The sequence below is a fragment of the Lissotriton vulgaris genome, chromosome 1_1, assembly GCF_964263255.1.
Source record: "Lissotriton vulgaris chromosome 1_1, aLisVul1.2, whole genome shotgun sequence".
In the NCBI taxonomy this organism is placed as follows: Eukaryota; Metazoa; Chordata; class Amphibia; order Caudata; family Salamandridae; genus Lissotriton; species Lissotriton vulgaris.
Window position 1 is genome coordinate 1666791795 of NC_141685.1, and position 26697 is coordinate 1666818491.

At 45.5% G+C, this 26697-nt stretch overlaps 1 protein-coding gene across 2 annotated transcripts in view; it reads left to right on the forward strand.

Annotated features, from left to right (window-relative positions):
* Positions 1–26697, forward strand: part of KLHDC10 (kelch domain containing 10) — a 323217-nt gene that overhangs the window by 248927 nt on the left and 47593 nt on the right. For both annotated transcript variants that reach the window (XM_086918903.1, XM_086918904.1), the window contains one exon: positions 19619–19758. In XM_086918903.1, the coding sequence (XP_086775029.1) occupies positions 19619–19758 (140 nt within the window). The remainder of the gene's footprint in view (positions 1–19618; positions 19759–26697) is intronic.

Below are 26697 nucleotides of genomic sequence, written 5' to 3' on the forward strand. Positions count from 1 at the left end.
GATGTCACTATTTCTTGGTTCGGTTGCGGTTGGTCCAACGAGAGCTTCTTGAGCCCCCTCTTCCTCCTTTTGCCGCCCCCTGACCTCCTTGTCCTCCTGGTACCCCCGGTCCCATTTCTTCCACGCCCGGTGGCTTGTTTTTCCCGCCATGGAGCCACGATTTTTTGATTACTTCGTATTCCTCCTGAAAAGGAGTTCTCTTGCTTCTTCCAGGCTGGGCTCCACGATTTTGACTCCGTTCTGCTGGGTCCGGTTGATCGTCACCAGATTCATTCTCAGTCACTTCTGACTCTGAAGTGGCTACGTCAGCTGTTGCAGTTGATCCAGCACTGGTGCCTGAGCCCTTTTGTAAAGCTTTGCGTGGAGCATCGAATTTCTTGGCATAAGTTAAGACGCGACCTGTCAGATAGTCATTTGCGTCGCGTTCGTATTTTTCTTGTTTACGATGCCTTATTTTCGTCTCATATTTCACAAGCCGTGCTTTCATTTGTTCATTCTTCTCAGTGATTTGCGTTGTCACGCTCGGATCTGTTTCTTTCTCGAGTTCTTCATTGATCAATGAGATCTCAGCCAATACTTTCTCTCTGTCGCTCCAAGCGTACTTTATCAAAATTTTCAGGGTTCCTTCACAATATGTGGCAGTGTGCTCAAACCAGTCCGTGAGTAACTGTGGGTCCGGATGCTCGTAAGATGGGACTGTATGCACCCTTAAGCCCCTGGGTACCCTTCCTTCCTCAACATAGTTCGTAAGACTTGTCGCCTCCCACCACTTGCGTATCTCTCGCTCGTGGAGCCTCTCAAGTTTCAACATCGTGGATGTTAATTTGTCATTTGACGGTTCTGCTGGTGTTGCCGTTGTTGCTGCTGACGGCTTTTCCCGCCGTTTAAACATTCCTTTCGCCGCTGTTTGGCGCTCGGTATCCGAAAACATGTTGGTTAATGTTGATGTTTCACGTCTTGCAATGTGATTCGGAACACACCGTGCCCTCGAACCAAGCTAAGACTAGTGAGAGCGCCTGCTGTATTGCTGGTGATAGTTACTCCTCGGTCACCCTGTCGCAATACCCGCTATGCTGTACAGATGCACATACAGTGGGGGTAAATGAACTTAGTAGTGCTCACCGGAACGGCGTCTTCCTCGGGAAGCCTCCGGTCGCGCTCGTCAACCAAACGGGTTCCTCCGTACTTCGCCTCCGGTCAGCAACTCCCCACTAGTAATGGCGGGTGGCGGCGGTGCGCGGCTTGTACTTTGCAACGCTCCTTCTCCCACGAAGAAAGCTGCTCACTCTCGGGTGGGTGCTGTCAGCGGCTCGCGGGACGCCGCATAACATACCGCTCCAATTTCTCTTCACATAAGTAGAAAACAAACAGCACTCTGAGTCCTTTCAACCACGCAAGTTTTTATTCTGCGGGCGTTCTACACAGACGCGTTTCGGCGTGCTGCCTTTGTCAGTGTGAATAACATCAGTGCACACATCACAATGAATTAATAAAGCATTTTCCTAGTTATGGAAATGGACAGAGGACAACCCCACTATGGTCACTCTAGGCGCCATCTTAGAATGGTACAAATGCATCCTTACGGTATTAACCAGGTGTATAATTGAGCCCATCGATGGGCTAATCCGTACAAGCAGTGGGTATAATTGGCATCTAAAAATGTTTAAGACATAAACAAAACATATATATATATATATATGTATGTGTAGTGTATATATATATATATATATATATATATATATATATATATATATATATGTATGTGTAGTGTATATATATATATATATATATATATATATATATATATATATATATATATTGGGTGTCTTTCATAGATTCGCATGCTTGAATATTCCCCGTCCCACGGTAAATAAAATAGCAATAACATATGTATGTAAATACATAACACATAAAATATAGTAAATACTCAAAAACAATTACTACATAGGAATACATGGTGGAGAGAAAACACTTGTAACATATTCCTGTCATTATGTTAGTGTAAACTACAGCCAATCGGGCGCCTTCACCCTTCCAGAACCTTCTCCTCAGAGCTCAGACCCTCAGATTTTCTACCACACGTCGTGTGAAGGGAGTCTCCCTGAGCGCTGCTCAGTTTTCTCAACTTAAAGTTTTCCAGTCTTCTCAGCATGTCTTAAAGTAAGAAGTCTTTATTTAGACCTTGTTCTTCTTGTGGGAAATTGCGTCTTTACTCTGAGGACCCCCACAAGAAGTGCATTTATTGCCTTTATCCCGACCATGAGGTTGTTAAATGCAAGTTTTGCAGAACTTTCTCTACAAAGACCCTTCAGGACAGAGAAGGTAGTCTCCTCATTTGGCTTCAGAGACTCAATGATAAGGATTCGGCACCGTCGGATGCAGAAAGTTTGCTATCTGGACCTTCTAAAGCAGCCTCCAAGCGTAGTAGTGTGCAGGATATGCCTTCTCCTTTTCTGAAAAGGAAGAAACTTTCCCTGCCTGTGGCTCCTGCGGTGTCACCACCTCCTACTACGTCTACGCCCACGAGACCTGGCTCTCAGGCGTTTTCTGCTGCCTCCCATCATGATTCTGTTCCGAAACCGGTTTCTTCGTCGACGATTGTCCAGACGGCGCGATCTGCCGTCTCCGGATCGTCGACAGTGACGACATCAGCCTCCGGATCGTAGTCGACATCTTCCATGTCGACTAAGGTATCGCTTAGCTTGAAGACTGTCTCGTCGACTATACCTATTGCCTCGTCGTCAGCAAAATAATAGTAGACGAAAGTTCACAAGAAATCTTCGTCAGTCCCGTTGACGACAACTCCGTTGACGGCGGCTTCATCAATGCAGACGACTTCGTCGACGAACTTACCGTCTACGATGGTTTCATCGTCGGGACTCCATCGACGGTGGATCTTTCTACAGCGACTTAGTCGACGCATGTACCATCATAGTCGTCGGCAACATCGACGACACCGTCGACGGTGGCTCCATCTTAATTTGCTTCATTGCCTTTGGTGCCTTTGTCTTCCACCGGGTCTGGCTCCTCCACCGCCGACCCCTTGCACCATCGTCGTAAGCGGCCAGTTGACCAGCTGTCCATCCCAGATCCATAGCCTCCCTCGCCCATGTTTGCCACGGGCTCTGAGCAGGACTCTGACAATGATGTGGGTGATTCCTTCAGAGTGGCACGCAGTCCTTCTGATTTAATGATCAAGTGCCAAGATTATGGTGATAATGACGACCAATATTCTCAGGCAGAGGAACATTCTGTGCAGGTTCCAACTGTGACGGTGCCTTTGTCGCTCATCTCAAATCTCCAACATATGTTGGATGACTACAACCTGCGTTTTCTGCCCTCTCAACAGGATTCGCCTGTGCCTCATGCGCCTGCTGCTGCGGCGGCTCCTGTCGCTGTTCCACCACCACAGCCACCAACGCCTTCTCCTCAAGTTCAGACATCAGTTCACGAGGACTTTGACGACACCACCCACATGGCGGAGTGGGACGACTATCCAATCCAGACGCCTTCCCCTCCTCCGGTGGAGCCCGGGGATTCGCCTCCTGTGGACATTGCTAGTTTCCATCAGCTGATGGATAGAGCGGCCCAGCGTTCAGAGGGAGGAGCACTTTTTCCTCCTATGCTTTTAAAAATCAACTGTTCAAGCAAGTCCACACTATACCCATCATAGATTTTATATGGACTGAAGGGGTGACATTAATGCAAACTCCAAATTCACTACCAGCACATCTGCCTCACCTTGAGAAAAAATACAAGGCGCCCATCGGTTCTTCAGCGTGCCTTGTTCCCCATCCGAAGCCTGTCTCAGTGGTCACTCAAGCTGCACAACGTCGTTAACGTAATCCGACAACTCCAATTACGGCTCCTCCGGATCGGGAGGGTCCTCGCCTGGACGCTATTGGACACAAATTCTCCACTATGGCATCCACTACGGTGAGGGCGGCTAATGCTTTAGCCATCTTAGGCCGCTATGACCGCCAGATGTGGTCGGACTTGTCTGCCGTGGTGGCCCTCATCCCAGACGCTTCCAAGGCGGAAGCCTTAAAGATTCTGCAGGACGGAGAGACGACATCGGAGGAAATTATTGATTGTGCAGTTGACATTGCATGCACTGGCTTCGTCAGCTTGCTGGGGCAGCGTTCTTGCGGAGGCAGGGTTGGTTACGGTCCACCTCTTTCCGCCAGGAGGTACAAGCAAAAATCCTTGATATGCTGTATGACGGCGAGTCGCTTTTTGGGGCGCATGTAGATGAGGCATTACAGTCTATCAAGAAGGACACTGATGCTGCTCGCTCATTGGGGACTTTACAGTTTCACAAGCAGCCTTTTCGTGGTGCACGCGGACGCGGCACCTCATCAACTTTTCGTGGAGGAAACACTCCATATCGCTCCTACCACCAAGGTAATCAACGTTACTCATCCAACCAACAGCAGTCCGCCCGACAGCAGTCGTCCAAATCCTACAGGAGAAAATCCTCATATAGAGGATCCACTCCCAAACGACAATGACTTGTGTATCCCTCCCCAGTGTTGGAGGATGAATCTCCCTGTTCTTTTCTCAGTGGTCTTCCATCACCTCGGACCGCTGGGTTCTGGACATTGTGGCAAAGGGCCATGCTCTTGAGTTCATCAAGATTCCTCCTCCCACTTCACCGTCTGGCCCGCCTCCTCCCCACCTCAAGGAGCTTTTCCATCAAGTTCTTCTAATTTAAAAAGGTGCAGTCGAACTGGGTTCCCAAGTCTCAGAGGGGGAAAGGGTTTCTATTCCCGTGTTTTCCAAATACTCAAGACTGGCGACCGATCCTGGATTTGCGAGCACTCAACAAGTATCTCAAGAGCCAATCCTTCCGCATGCTTACACTAGTAGAGATCTTACGTCTTCTCTCCATGGGCGATTTCATGAGCACCATAGTCCTTCAGGATGCTTTCTTCCTTGTTCCAATTCTCCAAAGGCATCAGAAGTACTTGTGCTCTCGGGTGGGACGGAGAGACTTCCAGTTCAAGGTGTTGCCTTTCGGCCTCCGATCTGCCCCTCGTGTCTTCACGAAAGTATTGGCTCCAGTAGTGGCTTACCTGCGTCTCTAGGGCGTCCAAATCTTTCCATATCTGGACGACTGCCTCCTCGTCAGTCTCGCAAACAGCTGCTTCAAGACACTCGCCTTTGTCAGGACGTGTTTCGATCTCTCTGCCTAGCCATCTAATGCCAACCAGTCCCAGGTCGAACCGACTCCCCGCATGGATTGTCTGGGAGCCACTTTAGACACAATGCTTACAAATGCATTCGTGTCCCAAGAGCGTCAACAAAAAATCCTCAGCTTGGTGTCTCTGATTCGGGCAAAACAGTCCGTTTCAGCCCGGATCTTAAAATCATTTCTGGGGATGGCATTGTCTTGTATTGCACTGATCCTAAATTGCAGGCTACGGACTCGCCCCATTCAGAAGGAATTGGACGTACAGTGGCGTCAGGTCACCGGTTCTTTCAATGACCTCGTCTGTGTCACCGCTCGCATGAGAACAGCTCTCCAGTGGTGGGCGCAACCATCCAACCTTGCAACAGGGACTTCTTTCCTCTCCACCACTCCAGAACTCACACTAACAACGGACGCCTCATTAGAAGGCTGGGGTGCTCACCTTCAAGGCCTCTCCATCAAGGGCAAATGGTCTTGGCACATCAACAGGCTGGAGTTGTTGGCCATTTTTTTGGCACTCAAGTTGTTCCATCCTGTGATTCAAGGGGAGTCTGCTCATTCAGACGGACAATACCACCAGTATGCACTATGTCAACAAGCAGGGCGGAACCAGGTCTCTACTCTTGTCTCGGCTGGCTCAGTCGATCTGGCATTGGGCAATCCGTCATCAAGTTACCCTGACGGTGGTGCATCTGCCGGGCATCTCCAACATCCTAGCGGATTCCCTCAGCAGGTCCACGTCGTCGACCCACGAGTGGGAGTTGCATCAACCAACTCTCCACCTCGTTTTTCAACGGTGGGGTCGTCCGTCTCTGAATCTCTTTGCAACCCCGGAGAACCGGAAATGCCCATCTTACGCAAGTTGGCATCCCCACCACGGGTCATGCGGGAATGCCCTTTTGATGAATTGGTGCAATCTATTCGCCTACGCTTTTCCTCCGATTCCGCTGGTGCCTCGTGTGCTGTGGAAGATGCGTAGGCAGCCGTGCCACATTCTCCTGATCGCCCCAGATGGCCCCGACAGGCGTGGTTCTCGGAGTTGCTCCTTCTGTCCCAGTGCGAGCCCATCCTCCTCCGTTCTCGAACGGACCTCCTCACAATGGGCAAGGGTCAGATTTACCATCCGAACCCCTCCTCCCTACAATTGTCTGACTGGAACCTGAGCACCTTGAATTTGCGCATTTAAATATCTCACCGGAATGCAGACATTCTCGCTCAGGCCAGAGCTCCGTCTACCATTAAGACTTACAAGCTCAAATGGAAGAGGTTCTGTCATTGGTGCGCGGCTACTAATATCCATCCTATCCATTCCACTCCAGAGCAGCTACTTCCGTTCTCTTTGCACCTGGCTCAATCAGGGCTTTCCCATGCTACTTTGAGAGTTTTCTTGACGGCAATCTCTTGTTCCGGCAGGATGGCTCCTCCTCTCTCTGCTCTTCCAGAGTTATTCGTCAGTTTTTCTAAGGACTGTTCTGGAAGTTCCCACCTCTTTGGCATCCTCCTCCCACTTGGCATCTCAATGTCGTCTTGGCCCAACTAATGAAGGCGCCATTCGAGCCTATCCATAGGGCGGAATTAAAGCTTCTGACCTGGAAGGTAGCCCTTCTCCTTGCTCTGACATCTCGTCGCGTGAGTTATCTTCACGCTTTCACTATTAAACCTCCTTTTCTCCAATTCAAATCTGACTGTGTGGTGCTTCGCACCAACCCAACTTTTTTACCAAAGGTGCCTACAGATTTCCATCTAAATAAACCTGTTTTCTTAAAGACTTTCTTTGCCGATCCTCAATCTCCGGCAGAGCAATGATTTCACTCTTTGGACATCAAAAGATACCTTAAATTTTATATCAACAGGACAGCCCCTTTTCGCAGGTCCGATCAACTGTTCATTGCCTATGGACACATGCGTAAAGGGCGCCCTGTTACCAAGCCAACTATTGCACGTTGGATTTATTCAGCCATTATCTATTGCCATCGGCAAGCCTCTACAATCTTCAGTGAGGGCTCATTCCACCAGGGTGATGTTATCCTCTACCGCCCTGTTTGCTAGTGTGCCGCTTCATCAGATCTGCCGAGCAGCCATGTTGTCCAACAGGCACATGTTCACGAAACACTACTGCCTGGATGCAATCAACGAGGCGCATACAGCAGTGGGACAGGCAGTACTTTGTCATCTTTTTAACTAAGGTGAGCCTCTGTCTTCCCTCCTCCATTTATGGTTTTGTGATTGCTATCAGTACTTACATGACTGTATTATTGTTTCATTGATTTTTCTCCATGCTGTTGCATAGTAATTCGGGGCTCTTCGGCTGTTACTGCTCTCTATTCTATTCAAGCATGTGAATCAATGAAAGACACCTTATTACTGGAGAAGAAGAATTGTTACTTACCTGTAAACAGGTGGTTCTCCAGTATTGGTGTCTTTCATAGATTCACATGTGACCCACCCACCTCCCCTCAGAGGCTCACTTCTCCTCATCGACTCTTTTGTCACTCTTGTGCTATGAAAATCTTAGGGTCTGAGCTCTGAGGAGAAGGTTCTGGAAGGGTGCTCTCGCCTGATTGGCTGTAGTTTGGACTAACATAATGACAGGAATGTTACAAGTGTTTTCTCTCTCTACCATGTATTCCTATGTAGGAATTGTTTTTGAGAATTTACTATATTTTTCTAGTATATATTTTATGTGTTATGTATTTACATACATATGTTATTGCTATTTTATTTACCGTGGGACTCCCACTTCTACGACTGGGAATATTCAAGCATGTGAATCTATGAAAGACACCCATACTGGAGAACCACCTGTTTACAGGTAAGTAACAATTGTTCATATATATGTATGTATTTGTCGTAAAATGTCAGCCACAACATTTCCTTTAGGTTGTTGCCAGCCAATCAGATTGCATATTTGAAGTGTGTGGTTCTGCTGTGGTCCTGGATTGCTGTATCTACATAGGCTTTCAAAAACAACTGAAAGGATTTACACCAAATCACAATAAGCAAGCACGCTCTGGACCAAGATCTAGCTTTCTGTCAATTTGGTGTAATGCCATTTTGGCAGTATTGCTGTCCAATTCTCCTATGGAAAATTTCTTTTGGAAAACATGTTTTTGGGCCTCCCTTGTTGTGGCCCTTGTCAAATCCTCCCGAAACTGTCCAGTAAGGAGCGTAACTTTTTTTGTGGAAAGCTTCAGAAAGATTCATCAAACGGTGCCATAGTTATTAGAAAACCAAAAAAATCCATTTCCAATGGAAACCCGGTCCCAACTCAAACTTGCACATTGACGAACAGCACCTAATATATGTTTGCGTGTGCATTAATGTTGGTGTGTTCAATTCTGGAATGATTTTCAGGGAGTGATAAGCAATATGTCCATTGATGATGGCTCTCGATTTTTCTTTTATTCTTAAAGAAATCCATCCTATTCATTTCAGTAGCTTACTGGGTAATTAAATTGGTGTTTAAATGTATGAAGGAGAGGGTTGAAACTGAAACCATAAAAATAAAGCAAAAGGGATGCAGGGTTTTTTTTTTTTTTTGCTTGTATTGGTTTTTATCATAAAATTGGACAGGAATAGCCAAGAGACAGCTGGGTAGCAATAGACACAAAACATGGCACCTAATTGGTATTATCCAATAACCGTTATCTAAGCTTCAATCACTGCATAGCAATCAAATGGGTATGTTACTTGTAATCAAAAAGCCTTAGATAATATACAAACAATGAATATTGTTATTCAAGAGCCGTATCAAGTAGTAGAGTTTTCGTCCCATTAATGTTGGTGGCTTCTGCCTGTTTTCAGTGGTCTCCTTGCAACGTTGTCCTTCGTTGAATGTCCTAGTTCTGCCCAAACTGCATACCATACACCAATGTCCAGTGCCTCCCCATGTTGGAACAGCAGGTGTTTTCTCACCTTTCATTCAGCATTCATTCATTTGACTACAATTCAATCCTGTCTCCCAAATCCCAATTTTACAAATTTCTTACATTGTAGTGCTAAATACATGAAGACTGAGCTCTAAGTTCTTTTGAACGGACTGCTTTGTTTAGAGACATATTTTGATTTAGCTGGTTGTGCTTGTTGTTTAATCAAGTTTAAATCACGTTTATTCGGACCGTTGGTCCACAAACAATACATGTCAATAAAAGGTTCATCCAAAAAAAGAAGAAAAAAAATAAAACTTTTTTAAACATTTCATTAACACCCTAAAACATATTTGATCTAAAAGCCCATGATTATCTGTTTTAAAAATAGCTATTTGTTAAAACTTGTTAAAAAGATATAAAACTGCCTTCACTTTTTGCATATATTTCCCCATAGCCACAGCAATATCTAATTGGGACATTTCTGTCATCAGTGTCACAGCCTGGGTCCTAGTTTTAATCTCCTATTTCATAAAAATCGGTTTTAAAAATTTAATACGCAAGTCCAAAAACTTCAGACAATCAAATAAGATGTGCAGCATATCACATTTGGACCTTAAAGAGCAAGTACAGCTTCCCACCTCATTGATCATAGCCCGCTTTACCGAGTTGTTCATATAGCAAGGGTTTACCCCAATTCTAACCCTCAAAACCTCATTTCGTAATTGACGGTCCGGTAACTTATCAATGTAGAGGAAGCAATGAACATTATTCCATGCATCAATCATAAAACAGATCGAAGTTTTACTTGCAAGATAAATTTTGTCCTGTACATGCGATTTCTCCTTCCCCATCGACCTGAGTAACTTTTTGTCAATATTAGCCACGGAGACAGTAGGGCACACATTAACTCGAATCTTCTTGCATAGCTTTATTTTCCCCCTGGTCTCTTGCCCATTTTAGTTTGCTGTCCTGTATTTCATTTTTGCACCATTGAGATATTTTGGTAATTGTGCCTATTTCTAGGCGTTGCCAAAAGCGCAACAGGGCCATACCAACTTGCATACCTCATGAGGTCAAGCCTAGTTCCAGTCTTACTGCCTGAACTATTGCTGACTGGGGGAGCGTAAATAACTTTTTTAGGTTTTTACCTTCTTCCACATCCCAGTTTTCCTTACCACTTTGGAACAACAATTCTGCGCCATATAAATATTGCGGGGGTACAATAGCAGCATAGGCTTTTAGCACTGGTTTGTCGGTCATAGCACCATAGGCTTTCTTAAACAATAACAGACCGCTAATCGATGCAGAAGTTCTTACTTTAATGCCTCAAAGTTGGTATTCCATTTCAAATTCTGCTCGAACCATAACCCCAAGTATTTTTACTGTTACTGATTCCACTTTTTCTGACCCAATCCACCATGAGAACTCAGTTTTCCTCCAGCCAAAGCTCAATGTTTTGGTCTTATCCATATTTATTACAAGTTTTTTTCTTAAGCAGTAGTCATTAAATACATTTAGTTTTCTTTGCAAGCCAACTACGGTCAGGTCCATAATCACCAGATCGTCGGCATAGAGTAATCATGCTATCTGCTTGCCATTTAGTTTCGGCAAGCCCTAGTTGTGTTCCCCAATATTGATGGTAGGTCTGCTAGGAACAGGGGAGCTAGTACACACCCCTGACTCAGACCATTTCCAATTTCTATTTTCCCTGATAAACTACCATCTATGTCTAAGATAATCTGTGCCCAGTTTTTAGTGTGGAGCATTTGTAGCAGCCGCAGTGTATCATTAGGAATTCCCTGGCTAATTAGGGTCTCCCACAGCAGCTCCCGGCCCACTAGATCAAAGGCTGCACGGAAGTCAACAAAACAGGATAACCTACCCTGCGATTCCATTGACTTCTGTGCTATGGCCCAAAGAGCGAAACAATGGTCGATTGTAGAATGGCCAGCTTTAAACCCACCCTGTTCCGGGGGAATGATTTGGTTTTCCTCTGCCCAATCTTTTAGTAAGTTTAAAATTACTTTTGCAAAGACCTTTTCTCTTTTTCTCTTTGTGGTTTAATCAATATCCCACTGTTTGGAAAATAGGGAGAACAATCTGAATATTGGCACTTGCTCGGTTATACATTTGGGTGCTTTTATTGTACAAAATACAGTGGTGTAAAATGCCATATTTCACATGGACCCATGAAATATGGAAAATATCACAGGTCCTTGTAAAATGTGTTTTGTCATAAAAACTGCCCCTTGGCAATCTGTACTTAAGTATCGTTGTCAAATTAACAATACCCAAGCCCATTGTGGATGCAGACTGGACTTGCACATGCGACTTGGTGAGGATGGTGTCCTCTAATCACAGATTTATTTTGTTACATTATTATTTTCTGCATCGTGCCTATATGGTCCCTAGTCGGTTGAATGGGATGAACTCTTTGATGTAGACTGAGTTTGGAGGGGCAACCTTCTTCCTTCTGGCTAGGGCCTCTGTCGGGATCCAGAGTTTCTGGAGGAAAGTAGTGCCTACCATTGTGAGGGCAACGCACATGGCAGTCCCTCGAACCCCAATGGCCTGCATCGTGGGAGTGGTGGCGTGACCGAAAGGACAGAAGATTCCCTACAAGCTTGCCCATCTTGCCATTTTATCAGCCAAGCAGCGCATAGCCATTAGTTGGTTGGGCACCATGGTCCCTCTGGCGTCTTTATGGCTGCAGGATCTGTTCGAATCAGGAGTGGCGTAGGAGACCCATAGACTCCTTACCCGTACGGATGAAGGTGCCATGGAAGCGATTATGGTGTGGGGGCTCCTCCTCAATAAATGTAATGAGGGTGACTCTAGTTCAGATGATGGCTTGGATTAAGTGTGCATTGTGGAAGTCCTGAAATAGTTCTTTCTGCCCCACTCAATTTTTGATCACTCCGCTTTCATTGAACATTTCTTTTTGTTTACGATTTTCCCGCTGAATTTGTTATTCAATTTTCAGAACTTCTTCTGCCCAGAGTACTTATTTTATTTAAACGTTTTACAGAAATGGATTCTTCTAACAGTACATTTCAGTATGCATTAGTTTGCTTAATCCTAAACGATGTTTAAGTTAACAAATATTAAACAAATGATCGGCTTATTTCATTAGTCAATATACATTATTTAGTTTTTGTCAAAATGAATGCTTTTGCATGTCTTTTTTTAAGAATTTAGTTTTTTATTCCAAGAGATGTATGAAAAATCCCACACTATGGAGTTGTTTAGATTTTTTTGTTGTTGTTTTTGTTTTATCCTACGTAATCTCTCCAATCCAGAGGACATACTCTTGCAGGGCTCAAACTTCCAGGAACCTCCTTGCCTGTTCTTGCAAACCTACCTTAAAAAGATGGTGAGCCAAAAGTGGATGGCGGGGACGGTCTTAGAGAAGGGAGTTGGTCCACACCCTGGCCTCAATCCTGTTTAAAGATTGTTCATGGGCTAATAGCCCAGATATTATCTCTAACATTTGAAACCTTTGTAGTTCACCCAACACTTTTTTTTTATCGTCACTTTCTGAAACAGATTTACATCCAACCAGGCAAAGGCACTTTCCGGAGTAAAGTTCTACTTTCATGTTTAAGTTGGCATAGGTCAATTTAGCGTTTTGTCAGTGGTGGATAGCAAAGAGTCCTGCTGGAATTGAAATTGGGAATGGTTGCTTTTTTGCTCCCATTTTATTAACCTATTGTCTGCCACTCAAAATTCAGGGTTCTGCATAAAACTTGGCATGATGAATCGAACATTTGATTAACTCTGTTATTTTGTTAAGTACGGTGCCATAGGTATTAGGAAAACAATTTTTCCCATTGAAAGATGATATAGAAATGAATGAATTAATATTAGCCTTATGAAGTGCAAACTTTGCCCGGAGGAGTCCAGACATTGCGGAAAGGGCCATCCGACGAGAATGCAAGAAAGGCTCTTGGTGATGTGCTGGTGAAGAGCCAAGCCTTCAGGGCCATACGGAAGAGAAGAATGAGACTCCAGTCCAGAGATTGCAGAAGGAAGGAAATTCCAGAGCCTACCCGCAGCAAAGAAGGCTCTAACCCCCGTTTTTGCTGTCTTAAACCTGGGGACTACCAGCAAATTTTTACTGGCAAATCTTAACTGCTTGGTACGAGCGTATCTTCGAAAGAGCCTTTTAATGCCTTCCGAACCTAGGTTGTTAAAAGCCTTATGAGTAAGACAGAGGGCTTTAAACCGGATTCTCCATCCAAGTGGTAGCCAATGTAGCTTACTAATACCCCCATCACCAGCCTGGCCGCTGCGTTCTTCACCAGCTGCAGACGATTAACAAGTCCCTTGTTAATATCCAAATACAGGGCATTACAATAGGCTAGTCTTGACATCACTAGGGCAACGACTGCCTGCTTTCGGGAGGCAAAAGAAAGACATTGGGAAATCTTCCTAAGGGCCCTGATGATTTCAAAGGAGGTGGACACTTCTATTTATCTGAGGGCCCTGGGAGAGGGAGTTGTCAACTATAACCCCGAGATTTTTTGCTATGGACCCTGGGTAAGGGCTTGGGCCAAGCGCCTCAGGCCACCAAACATCGGACCAGACATCCTGTTGGTTTTTGAAGATCAACACCTCCGTTTTGTCTCTGTTAATGCGAAGATAGTTCCCTACCATCCAGGGGGCCACTGTCTGCCTGCAGTTTTTAAAATTGGTTGCAGATGCTTCTATGCTTTGGTGATAGACACCGTAATTTGGGTGTCCTCAGCGTAGGACAGCACCTGCAGCCCAAAGGATCTAATGACTTTGGCTAGAGGGGCAACATTAATGTTAAAAAGAGTCTGACTCAGTGAGGAGACCCGAGGGACTCCACAAAACAAATGATTAGAGGCTGAGTAAAATTGATCCATATTAACTATTTACGACCGGTCAGTAAGAAATTAGGTAAGCAGCTTTAGGGCAATTCCCATAACCCCCATTTCCTTAAGCCTACCCACCAGTCTCAAAGGGGATATGGTATCGAAGGCCGAAGGATCAGTAGTCTGGTATGACCAGCATCAACCTGACCTCGGATGTTGTTAATTACCGAGGTTAATGCCGTCTCAGTACTATGATCACTTCTAAAACCATGCTGCGAGCCATCAAGCAGCTGATGTTCCTCCAGATAAGAACTGAGGTGAAAATTCAAATGTTTCTCCAGTATTTTTGCTGGGACTGGTAATAGAGACATGGGCGATAATTCTTTTAACTCGGTGGAGTCCAGAGTGGGCTTTTTGGAAGAGGTTTGACCACTGCAGTCTTCCAGGAAATGGGGTGCTGCCCGTAATGAGAACTCCGTTAAGTATTGTGGTGAGGTGAGGTACAATAACCTCCCTTCCTAGTTTCAAGATCTTCAAAGGGCAGGACTCCAACGGGGAGTCAGACTTGATTCCACTCAACAGACGTTCCATGGCCTCCTGCGGTAGAAGAGAAGGTAAGTAGGTGATCTGCCTTCACTGGGGTTGCAGGGGAAATTAGGAGAAAGGAGGGGCATGGGAGGACCCACTTTGAGGGCCTCATCGTTGAGGATTTCCAAGCAAGAATACGTATCCATGATCTTAGAGCAGGAAAAAACTAGCCATTTTATCGCAGAGATCCTGGGAGGTGTCCGTGTGAGCCGGGGCTGAAGGGGAGGAGAGAGACTTAATTACATTAAAAAGTTCCCTTGAAGACCTCAGGGATTCTGTCACCTTGGAGTAGAATGAAACTTTTTTTCTCAGTGATTTTTATTATATATTTCCTCTGTCTTGGCAGATCTCTGTCGACCGGATTGAGGTCTAAGCGGCAAATCCTTTCTTGATGGTGGCAGGATTTCCTAACTTTCTCAGTTTGTCTGAGAACCAAGGGGCAGAGTGCTTTTTTCTGTCCGCGTAATGCTCCTTAAGAGGTGTTAAGAAATTCAAGGCTGCTAAGAGCCAGTTGGAAAACGCTGTGGATGCCAAATTAGTATCAGAGTAAAGGGGCCACTGATGGCTATTGTGCGTGTTAAAAAGAGCCGCCTCACTAATGAGGCTGAGGTTTCTCTTCTCCATCCTCTTATTGTTTAGGGCTGTATGGGATACCGAAATCTGGAGATTAAAAGGAATAGCATAATGGTCTGATAAGGAGAGTTGAATGGGTTCCTCTACCATGATCCGGGAATCGTTTCAGCAGATTCCATCTAAGATATGTCCTGCCTTATGAGTGAAGCTCATGACCAATTGAGAGAAACCACAACAATTCATAATTCCTAAAAAGATTTGTGTTTCTTTACATAGGGTTCTATCCAGGTGAAAATTAATATCACCCAGAAGTGTAAGATTGGATCTTGCAAAAAATGGTTCTATAAGATTTCTAAAATCCTGGCTAAACGATCTTGGCCCAGGTTGGCGATAGGTCACAACTCCAGTGAATCTTTCAGTCGGAAGGACCTTCAAAGAAAAATATAGCGCCTGGTACAGGTCGGACGAGGTAGTAAGTGGCTGAGTGTGACAAGAATAGACATCTTTGTACAGAATGCCCAGGTCCTCACCCACTCGTCCAGACCAGAGCAGTCTCTGGCCCAGGTCTCCGTAATGACCACCCAGTTCGGCTTAGGAAGGGACACAAAGACCTTAAATTCTACCTTGTTCTTAATGAGGGGTCTTGCATTAACCCGTTCCGTGCTTGTGACTGAACCACTCCGTCACGAGCCACGGGCGCGCTGTGCTAATGACGGAGTGGTTCCGTCACGCAGCGGCCGCTCCGCCCGCGCTGCATCAATTCCGCACCTGCGCGGCTGAATTGATGAGCGGGCGGGGCCGTGACGGAACCACTCCGTCATGAGCACAGCGCGCCAGTGACTGGGTGGTTCCGTCACGAGCATGGCGGCCTTGTAAGCTTCTGGTTGAAAACTGTGATGAGAAAAATGGAAAGGTAGTATGGCAATCAGCCTTGTAAGATTTATGAACCAAACATTGAGTTGTGAAATTTTATCTGTAACTGTTTAAGAAAGGAGTTTCAAGGGCTATGTAAAGTGATTGTGTAATTTTAGTCTAAATGGGAGGCTAGCAGCTTGAGTTTTGCCAATGACCTGTTTAGGAGTAGAGATTGTTGTAGCCATTCAGGTGCATAACTACTGCAGAGATTATGGAAAATTTCTAAACCGGAGCGGGTAGTGGTTGATGTTCATGTGAGCTCTTTAATTCACCCTTTTTCATTCATAATGCTACCACTGAAATGAACTATTTTTTGTCTTAAATTTCATTACATGGATACATTCAGGTCAATAGGTACTGATTGTAGGTTTTCGTTCAGTATGTTTTTCTGTTTGTTATTGTTGTGGTGTTCCAGTTGTTTGGTTTGCAGGTGTATTATGTTGATGTTTGTAGTGGGTGATGTACTTTCTAGTTGTGTTGCTGGTGTGTTGGAGTCTTGTGTGGGTGTAACTGTTGATTTTTTTTGTGTTTTGTTTGTGTTGATGTATTACTAATGTAGCATTGTGTTGAGCTTCTATGGATTGGTGAGGGTAACAAATATTCTGAGGGCATGGAAGGTTTTTTTGGGTAGGTTGTTTTTGTGTGTATATTGAGACTACAAACTGGTTAAACATACATTCAACTTAATTTCTAATGGTAAGGTCATATGTAGATTTATGCAGGGTTTGGTTTAATTCCATTCATCAGTTTTTGCTGCAGTGCAGAGCAAACATCAGTAGCAGCTGCTACCAAACAGGGGTGCAGGGGAGTGCGGAGTGAAATGAAAATCCTTTTTTTAAAAACACTTACCTGGATACGGCTGACTGCCGCCTCTCCTACATACTCTTCTCCCGGGCAGCAGGAACCAGGAAGCCTCCCAGACTTCCCTGACTAATCACAACGCTGCCTTGGTCTGAGCACCGTGGTTTGGCACTTAGAGGTGCTGGGACCCTGGGCATGTTCTCCACAGCCTGGGTGGAGAATATGTAAAGTGTGCATGACTGTTTAGTTGACCCTCTTGGGCCGGCCAAAATGACATGCACACATAGGAAGTGTCAACCACTTCTCCCCCAGCTCTAAACAACCCAGCAGCCCTGCCCCCACCAACTGAGTCAGTACTGTTAAGTAAAGTTAGAACAGTTGCGTTGTCATTTTATTTTTCAACACTCCTCCTCCTTAGCGGAGAAACTGCCATTGGCAAACATTCCTGTGGCGCTTAAAATCTCAAATGCTAATTTCAGATCATCCTCCATATTACTTTGCCTGCCTTCCAGCACACCATTAATAACCTCCATGGCATTTGAAATTGAGAACGACTGGTTAATTAACAAATCATATACTGATTAAACTTTTTTTTTTTTTTTGTAAACCGTTTTATTGATTTTATTTTCTAGACCAACAAAAGAAGCTCCGTTCGGGCACATAGTGTACAGTAATTGTCCTGCATTGTACATTGATTTCATTTGAATGAGTACAACACTTAAAGTATACGAATGATATAACAGATACATTTCTGGCTATTGTTCCTGTACTTCTTTTTTTTTTTTTTTTTTTTTTAGTGTATCTTATATAGCGCACCATTGGGAACCCGTCCTGGCTTTTCCCTGTGAGATAACCCGTACTGGGCATCCCCAAGGTGAAAGCTAGGCATCCCGCCGCGGGGGGCCGTACTGGAGATTAAGCAAGCTATTGCCCAGAGTTGCAGAGTGTGAACCCATGATTCGAGTAGGCACCGAAGTGAGAATTATCGAGTCCGTGGACACTTGGGCTCCGACCCTGCCGCGTCAGGAATTGAACCCTGGTCCCGGGTCTGACCTCAGATTCCGGGTATGCCTCCTCTAACCATTGAGCCACACTTCTCCACTTCTTATTAACATGCAATCACTGAAACACCCCCCTCCCTCCCCAAACTCCTACCTCTGCCTTATGTTTCTTGTAGGATAGTCTTTAATAACCCCACCCTGAGGGATCGTTTTCAACCACCCAATGCACAATACCTACTGATCAAAGAGTTCGAGATCTATTCAACCTCATTTGTGTATTGACACAAAGGAACTGTCATGGGTGTATTCTGGTTCTTTTAGACAAACTAGCAGGTAGTCCCAGGCCGGGCATTGTCACTGGAGCCTTGCCCCCTTATCACCTGTTGAAGCAGCACCACACTCTCATGCCCCGCCCAAAGGGTTATTCTCTTTCCATTTTTCCAGGTCGGGACCTCTGGATGCCTTCCAGTATGATGTAATCTCCTGCTTCGCCAAGACCACTTCCAGGTCAACAAATTTGGTGACTATTTTGTTTTTACTTGGTTGTGGGAATCCCCTGTAACAGCCATGCCTTGGCGATGCAAGGGATCATCCTATTGGTGGCATGGATGGTGCATTCCACCACTCCCTCCCAAAACTCCGACAGGACCATATCATGTGAAGTGATTTTGAGCTATGTTCCCTGCACCGTGGATTATAAGCCTTTGTTGAACCGAAAGTTCTAATGATTTTACCCGAGATGAGGTACGCCCTATGTAAAATCTAGAAATGTATTCATTTAAATCTAGCATTTCTGGAGCGTGTGTATATATTGGAAAGAATAGTGCCCCATTCCACCTCTGTTGTAGGGAGACTAATGTCTTTCTCCCACTTAAGGCAGAGTTGCTCCTGACGGGCTATTATGTCCGCCTGCAGTGCCTGATACAGTAATGCAACTGCTTTGATTTCACCGGTCGTGGGGCATGACACACAGCAGCACTGGTGAGCAGTGAGTTCAGCTGTTCCCTGGCCCTAGTGGCTCTGAATCGTCGCCACCACCGCCTTGTGCAGTAGAAATTGTCTGCACGGTAATCCGAAAGTCTCCGTGAGATCCTCAAATGTTAGCAGTTCTGAGTCCCGTATACAGATTTAATTTGTTGAGCAGCACTTACTTTATTTGTGAAAACCCAGCTTTACCAAAGATCAATGCTTCTAAACCCACCCAGTGTTTTTTCGGAACAGAAATATCTAAAAAAAATAAAAAAAACTACTGAATGGATTTACACCAGACATTCTAGATAAATGTCTATCATCGTGCCGAGTTTGGAATAATTTTGTTCAACTAGTTTTGTATGCAGCGGGAAACAAACATTCCTATTAGAATTAAAATAGGAAACACTAAAAAAACAATCTGGGCTGGGTGCCTCAAATGTCTGCAGTATGAACTTGACAAAGGGACTCCTCCAGAAAAATTCAACAGTCACTTGTCCTGCTTACAAACTTGAACTGGTGTCCAGACACCTGTGGAAATATTTGTCTTGGTATGAGTTTTATTGAAATACATGTATGTTGGCAGAATGCCCATATTGGTGGTGGGCCCTGTAGAAAGATGCGTTTCTAGATAAGTACGTTTGGAACGGGTGGTGTCTAGTGGTTTGCATATAACCACGTCATGTTATGTAAGGACACTGTTTGTGCCCTAGCATAATAAGATCTGTCTCGTCCATCAGTCAATGATTGTGAGTTATCAGTCTTTAATTGATTCATGCAGACCTACATAAAATTGCTGATCCTGCAATAAACATCTTAAAATGACTAGCTGCATATTTATCTATACATTTGTACACTTATCAATCCTTTCAGATGTGTTCATTTGCGGTGGCTACAATGGTGATGAGATCCTGGGTGATCTTTGGAAGCTGAGCCTGCAGACCTTCGAGTGGGTGAAACTGCCTGCGAAAATGCCAGAGCCAGCTTATTTTCACTGTGCTGCTGTTACACCTGTAAGTATTTTATTTATTTAATCCACTTTCTATCCCAAATGAAATAATTGAAGTGCAACTTGCACACCTCCATGTGCTTTTTGTCTGGCCTGTGTTCGTGGACTATGAAGAAGGGATAGCTTACGCAGGTAGATAAAACCTTTGGAATGTAAGTTCTTTAACTGTATGCACATAGTTCAGTGTTAAGACCACTGTATCAGTTTCATGACTGCAGGTTTTCTTATCTTGGTATAGTGTAGATTGGTGCAAGTGTTAAATGACCGAATTTCTAGAAATTGAGATGGAAATATGACTGGGGATTACTAGGAATTGTAGCTGCTGCAATGTGCTGCCTACCTCTGTTCCTCTAGCTTACAACAACCTGCTGATAGCACTAAAGTTTGATGTGCTCCCAACAAACACCTAAGAGTGCTCCTGACTTCCGTAAGGAAACTGTCTTTGATTTCACAGATCAGGCTGCAGATCCCATGGTACATAATTTTAGTTTGCTCAACCACCTTGACAGGATTTTAAATTTATAATGACCTACAAGCTTTTATGGATAATGTAGTATATCTATCATATGGTCCTTTGGATGCTTTCCTCCAGGAAAACCTGCAGCCATCTGAGAAAACATTACTCTAAACTCACAGCTGTATGAGGTCCATACTAATGGCAGATATGTACTATACAAATGTTGATTATCTAACTTTTAAGTGACAGATGAGGGGGGAGTGGGAGGATGATGTATTTAAGATAGCAGCTGTGCAAGATGGCTTTCCTCACCTCTTCTCTGGCCTGTTAGAATCTTCTCCCATCCGTAGCCTTTGGACGCCTCGCTGGACTGAATTGGGCATTCGGATCCAGGCATGCTCTCAGTGGCAGAATTATACAAAACAGATTGTGCCATTGGAACAAGCACATTTCTGGAGAGCAAGCATCCTACAAGTCTGAGACATCAACTTGCACAGCTTCAATGAGTGCAAGTCAAAAGGTCACCAATAAAATACGTCGGTGAACCTGCAAACTTCCTGCAGCTGCCATCAAGAAGGAACATAATGTGCTTAATAAAATTAAGAGCTCTAGCTCCTCTTAGGAAGTTATGCTTACATCAATCAGCAGTCTAGAAAAATCCTACAGCTGATCACTCTGGCTTGCCACTTCCAGCTGGCCAGTATTGTGGTTTCAAGAAAGAGGTTCTCGTGTTTGGGCATCCTGCTCATTGATGCTGAAATTATCACAAAGAACATCCACAAACGCCCCTTGCCAGTTGAACTGCCCATTTACAGAGCGTCCTGGCCTTTAAACTGAAGAGCATAAAACATGGTTTGTGTTATATCGGCTGGGCGTGGTGGAAGATGATCATCCCCTTTCTTTTTTCCTATTTCCTCTCCTGAGAGATGCTTACCATCTCCCTCACTTAGAGACAGATTAGGCTATTTAAAGTATTTGTACTCCTACATTGTTGTCCAAATGTTGGTTACGGAGGTCGGGAACGGGTTTGTGGAATTTCGAGAAGGGCTTCTTTAACCCCATCGAAGCTCATGACGAGCTCAGCTCGTCATGAGGTACACCTCTCGTACACTCATGACGAGCTGAGCTCGTCATGAACAATGGCAATCAAGAAATATCAGCACAGGAGCAAAATAACATCAGCATTGATGATGTTAAGAAACACTAACTGTTCCTACCGTTGTGAAGGGCAAGCAAGCTATTGGAGGACTAAACTCTCAAATCACACAGTTGTTCTGAATCAGTTGCATTTCCTCAAACTGGGGATATGTTTGCTGCAGGAGGTAGACTTGCTGAGGGGCTGGAACAAACTCAAATCTCAATGGTTTCCTAATTAATACTTTGTTTGAGGGCTAAATAAAATTAATCTGTTCTCTTAAACAGGGACATACCAGTAGAAATATTAAATAATGATGCAAAAATAACTGTTGACTGCTGGCCTTCACTGTCCAGCAGGGATGGTGTACATGCAACGTTGATTTCCCTATACACTCCTAACCTAAGTCCATAAAATTAAAAAAATCTCATGCAGGCCGGCCATTGAAGAGCTATTTAAAAAAAAACCCAAGCAGATGGCATTCTGGGCGTTATTTCAGATATTGCAACCAACGGATGATTTGATAGAAATGAGGACAGACTGGTTCGCTTTCCTCTTAGACTAGACAGTAGTTTCTTTATATGGCTTAGTATACAGACCTATGGTGGGCCCAACCAACACCTAGATTTCACACATTATTCAGCTGCCTCCAGATTGTCTGTATCAATCCTTTTTTTTCCATTGTATACCATGATACCCAGAATAGATCTTACAGAAATAGGTCAAAATTCTGTATCTGATCATGTCACTATTTCTTTATTTCTCTATGCCCAGATCCATCAAATTCATGGTGGAGATTGACATAAAACATTTTACATAGTAAGGACATAACAGACGCCATTTAATATAATATTGCAAATTTTGGGGCTAATAATAAAGTGGCCAATCCCAACCCAGATACTGACTGGAATTCACAAAAGTCTGTAAATGTTGGCCTGTTGACTAAAGGCCATCAGAGCGTGTAGGAGAATTACAGGCATCTGCAGTCAGTCAGAACGCACTAAAACACAGGACCAGGAAATAAATAACTACTTAAGTGGATTTTATAATATCTTTCTATGCTAGAGAGGAAGCCTCTCATAAAATAAAAGCAGATTACCTAGATGGGGCCCCCTTACAAAACTCACAAAGGAACAGGCCACCCTTTTAGATGAACCCATTAAGTCGGTGAAATATTGCAGATTGCGGTGAGTCGGCCTTAAACAGCCAGCCTTTGAGGTAGGCAAAAACCTGGTAACCTCTAGCATCTAAGATGGGCAGAGACCACCACCATCACTTTTGTGAAAACATAAGGGGTGCTGGTGAGGCCGAAGGGGAACATGATAAATTTAAAATGCTCCAGGCCTACCTTGACCTGCAGGAATTGCCTGTGCGACCGCAGGACGGCTATATGAAAATACGTGTCCTTCAGGTCCATGGCCACCTTTCAGTCTCCTGGATCCAATGCAGACAGACCCTGGGCTAGCATGCGCATTTTGAATCTGTCTTTCCACAGGTAAGCAGTCAGAGGGCGAACATCTGAAATAGAACTCAGTCCTCCATCCTTCCTCGTCATGAAGATATAGCAGGAGCAACAACTCATCTAAATCTGAGGCCAGAAACCTCTTGGCGGCTCCTTTGGTAAGAAGAGCTCGCACCTCTTCCAGCAAGTTGGAAAGCTGTTTCTCTGAGAGCTGCTCAGATGTGGGAGGAAACTGCAGTAGGTCGGAAAGAAATGGAATGGAATGGCATAGCCCTGCCAAAGGAGCTGAAAGACACATCTGTTGGATGTGATGGATTGACCGCCTCGGAGAAAGTTTTGGATCCTGCCTTTCATAAGGAGAAACTAAAGTGGCTTGCCCGCTGTGGAAGGTCAGTACCCTTGCGAAGCCTTAAAGTGCCAACTTGATCCATTCCATCAAAGAACTGGTTGACTACTGCACAGGTGTAGGGCCTGGTGCTGCCTATATTCTAACTCCTTTGGGGAGCCCCAGAAAGGCTGAAACTGGTGGAACAACTGTCTGGCTGTTATGAAGAGGTCTAAAGAACATGCTACGGCCCAGCTCTTCTGAAACCCTTCTAATGTGTCTATAAAAAGACCTATCCGTAAGGGATGCTTGCACACCTCTGGAAAACCCTGTGGACTGCTGCCATGCATGGTGACGGAGCAGCAACCTGGTGCCGACTGCGCATCTCAAGTAGTTGGTTGTATCCAAGCCAGCACAAATGACTTATTTTTTCTGCTTCTTGACCATCCTGAGTGGTCTTAGTCAAGGAGGCCCTAAGCTGTCCTCAACCACCGGCAAGATCTTGCTGGCCATGTCCCAGAGGGCATGTGGGTATCAGCCTAGTCGTCAAACTGTCCCGGGCATCAAAGCCAAGCCTACTGAAGAGAATTTTTTCACTTCCCAAATGCTTCAATCCTTTTTGACACCCTGTCTGGAGGGGTTGCAGGGAACACGTTTGGGTTCACCTTGCTGGTCGAAACCATGACCACCAGAATTTCTCTTGCTGCATTAGAAAAAGTTGGCCGTCTGGCGCTAGTCTGTGGCATCTGTCCCACCTGCCTGTTCATTCGTGGCAAGAGCAAGCCATGGACCAAGTGCCCATCAGAAGATAAGCTAGGGCTTCATTGAATGGAAGTAAGGGCTGAAAGGCAACAAGCCCAGGCTTCAGGACTTATCTAAGGACATTTGTTTTAACATCAGCAGAAAGCGGGTCTAGAAACTCAGCATCATGTCAAATTACCGCAGCAAAAGAAGCATGGTCTTCTGTTGAGGGCAGATGGAGGATAACAATCCTGTATCAGGAGAAATATCATGCCCACATGCCCTCCAGTAAGTCATCTATATCAAACCCTCAGAACATTTGGGTAGATCATTACCAATATCTTTTCCGGGAAGCCAACCTTTGTCCAAAGTAAAACCAGAATGGTGATGGAGCTTCAGCAAACAGTGTTGGAATAATTGCTGTATGCTGTCCGAATCAGATTGTACAGGAACCGGGTGCACTGGAGTGGATTTAGGGTATCGCACCAATATAAATACAGCAGCTGAGAATAATTCCAGCATTCCATCAATTACTTTTTTGCATACTATAGTGTGACTCCCCAAGTGGGACAGATCTGGCCAAATGTGAGTCCGGTGCACACTATACCACTAGAATCCAGCTGTTCGAGGCATGTAGGGCTGCTGAATTCATAGCTGTGCATAGATCGCCGCCTAGTGTTGGGTCCGGATGATCGCACATTGTTGTCCTGGAAGAGTCTTCGAAGTATCACAAGATAGGTGGCTCCTCCCCTGGACTACAGTGCGCATGGGCATCGACTCCATCCTCAGATTGTTTTTTTCCGCCATTGGTTTCGGATGTCTTTGGGTTCCCTCTAGCCGGAATCGATAAAGAACTTTCTTAAGACCAAAAGGTCTTTAGTTTATTTGTCGGTATAGTCTTGCGTTCGGTGCCTAACTCTTCCAGCTCTGTCCCGAGCCGGATTCCATACACCCGCGTGCTTTCGGCGCGGAGGGCCCAGTCGACGCCTCAGACCCTATTGACTGTTCATCATGGACCGTAGTCCGTTCAAGAGATGTCCCGTCTGCAACTCAAAGTATCCCCACATCGACGTCCACCCGGTGTGCAACAAGTGTCTATCGCCGGACCATGATGAAGCCAGTTGCATGGCTTGTTCCCGCTTCAGGTCCAAGAAGACGCTTAAGCATCGACGCGCTGCGCGCCAGGAGGCCCAGCACACTGTACCGGCGCCTGCAGACATTTTCGATGCCGGGGAGGTCTAGGAAGAAGCTAACCGGGACATCAGTGACAACCTGTCGAATCCCGTGTCAGACGTAGACTACAACTACGACGCGGACGCCGAAATATTCGAAGCTGAAGAAGTCGTCGACTAGGTAGGGGACGACGCCGGGGCATTTGGGGCCATGGAGGATAGCTCGGACGAAGAGCTGCCTCACACTGACACTGGGGCCGTACCGATTCATAAGGCTCAGGTCAAGGGATCGCCACTAGGCCTTACCCAAGATCTTACGTTGGGTTCTACGGCCCGCCTTCGGGCTCGGCCACGGACATTGCTATTGAGCCGCACCCTGGAAAATCGAAACCGAAAGTGAAGCCTACGGTCTCGACACAAGCAACAGCACTGGTGCCCGCCTCGAAACCGAAAGTGCGCATTACTTTGGTCGGATTCAAGGCCTCTGAGCCCTCGGCGCCGAAGAAGCAGAAGGGTGTTGTCGATACGAAGGCTCAAGTCCAGGGGGTCGAGACGAAGTCTGCCGCGCCGAAGACTAAAGTCAAGGTGGTCGAGCCGAGTAAGTCGGCGTCGAAGGCGGACGACACCAACAAAGGACTCGGTGACCCGAAGGTTCTAGAGACTCCGCGTCAACATGACAAGGCCAAGAGCGGCGCACCCCGAGAGTCCACTCCAAGTGGGGCCTCGAAGGATCCCGTCGACTCGGCGCGCCCGTCCGCCACTTTCACCAAGCAAGTGACGGACTCCCTACAGCGCATCAAGGAGAAGGCCTCGGCTGTCGGACCAAGAGATCCTCCACCTTCGAAGCCGGTCGAGAAACCTCACAAGGCGTCGACGCCCATTCACTTCACGTTGCCGCCGAAGGCTTTCACCCCTAGAGCGGTCGCTAGCGTCCCCGATAAGGTGTCCTCGGTGCCAAAGTCGTCGACTGTGATTTCCAACTTGAAGCATCGGCAATCTTCAGTAGAAGAACAACATGAACATTTCATTGATGCCGAAACGGGCAGACTTTCCCTCCACAAGCGAAAAATTGCCCCGGAACAACCAATGGAGTCCTACAAGATTCCTCTAAAAAGAAAGAAGGACTATGCTTCCACTCCTGTCCTTGTTGAACCACTTTCTCCACAGACTCATGATGTCTCGCCCACTTACTCTGATGTGGACGCTGGGGAGGGCGATGATGAGGATGAGTACAGCTATCCTGTCTATACAGACCCTGATAATACCAATGAACCCTGGGCTGCTGGTGCTGACCCAGGTGATCCTCATTCTGGACAAGACACTCAACTTTATTCTGTGAAAACATCCCCTACAGAGGATTCAGCAGCGTTCAATTCCCTCATTGAACGGGCGGCTAAAAATCACAACGTCCAGCTCCATGCTGACCCTATTGACGTCTATTTCCTTTTTGATACCTTTTCAGTCTCAGAGAGAACTGTCAAGACTCTGCCTATGTTAAAAGTTGTCTTTAAGCATGCTGGGGAGATCTTTAAGGTGCCTACCAGAGCCAGGGTGATAAACCCTAGGATTGAGAAAGTATAAACCAGCGCCTACTGATCCTACCTACATTAAAGGACAGTTGCCTCTGGACTCTCTTGTCTCGAATGCCCGG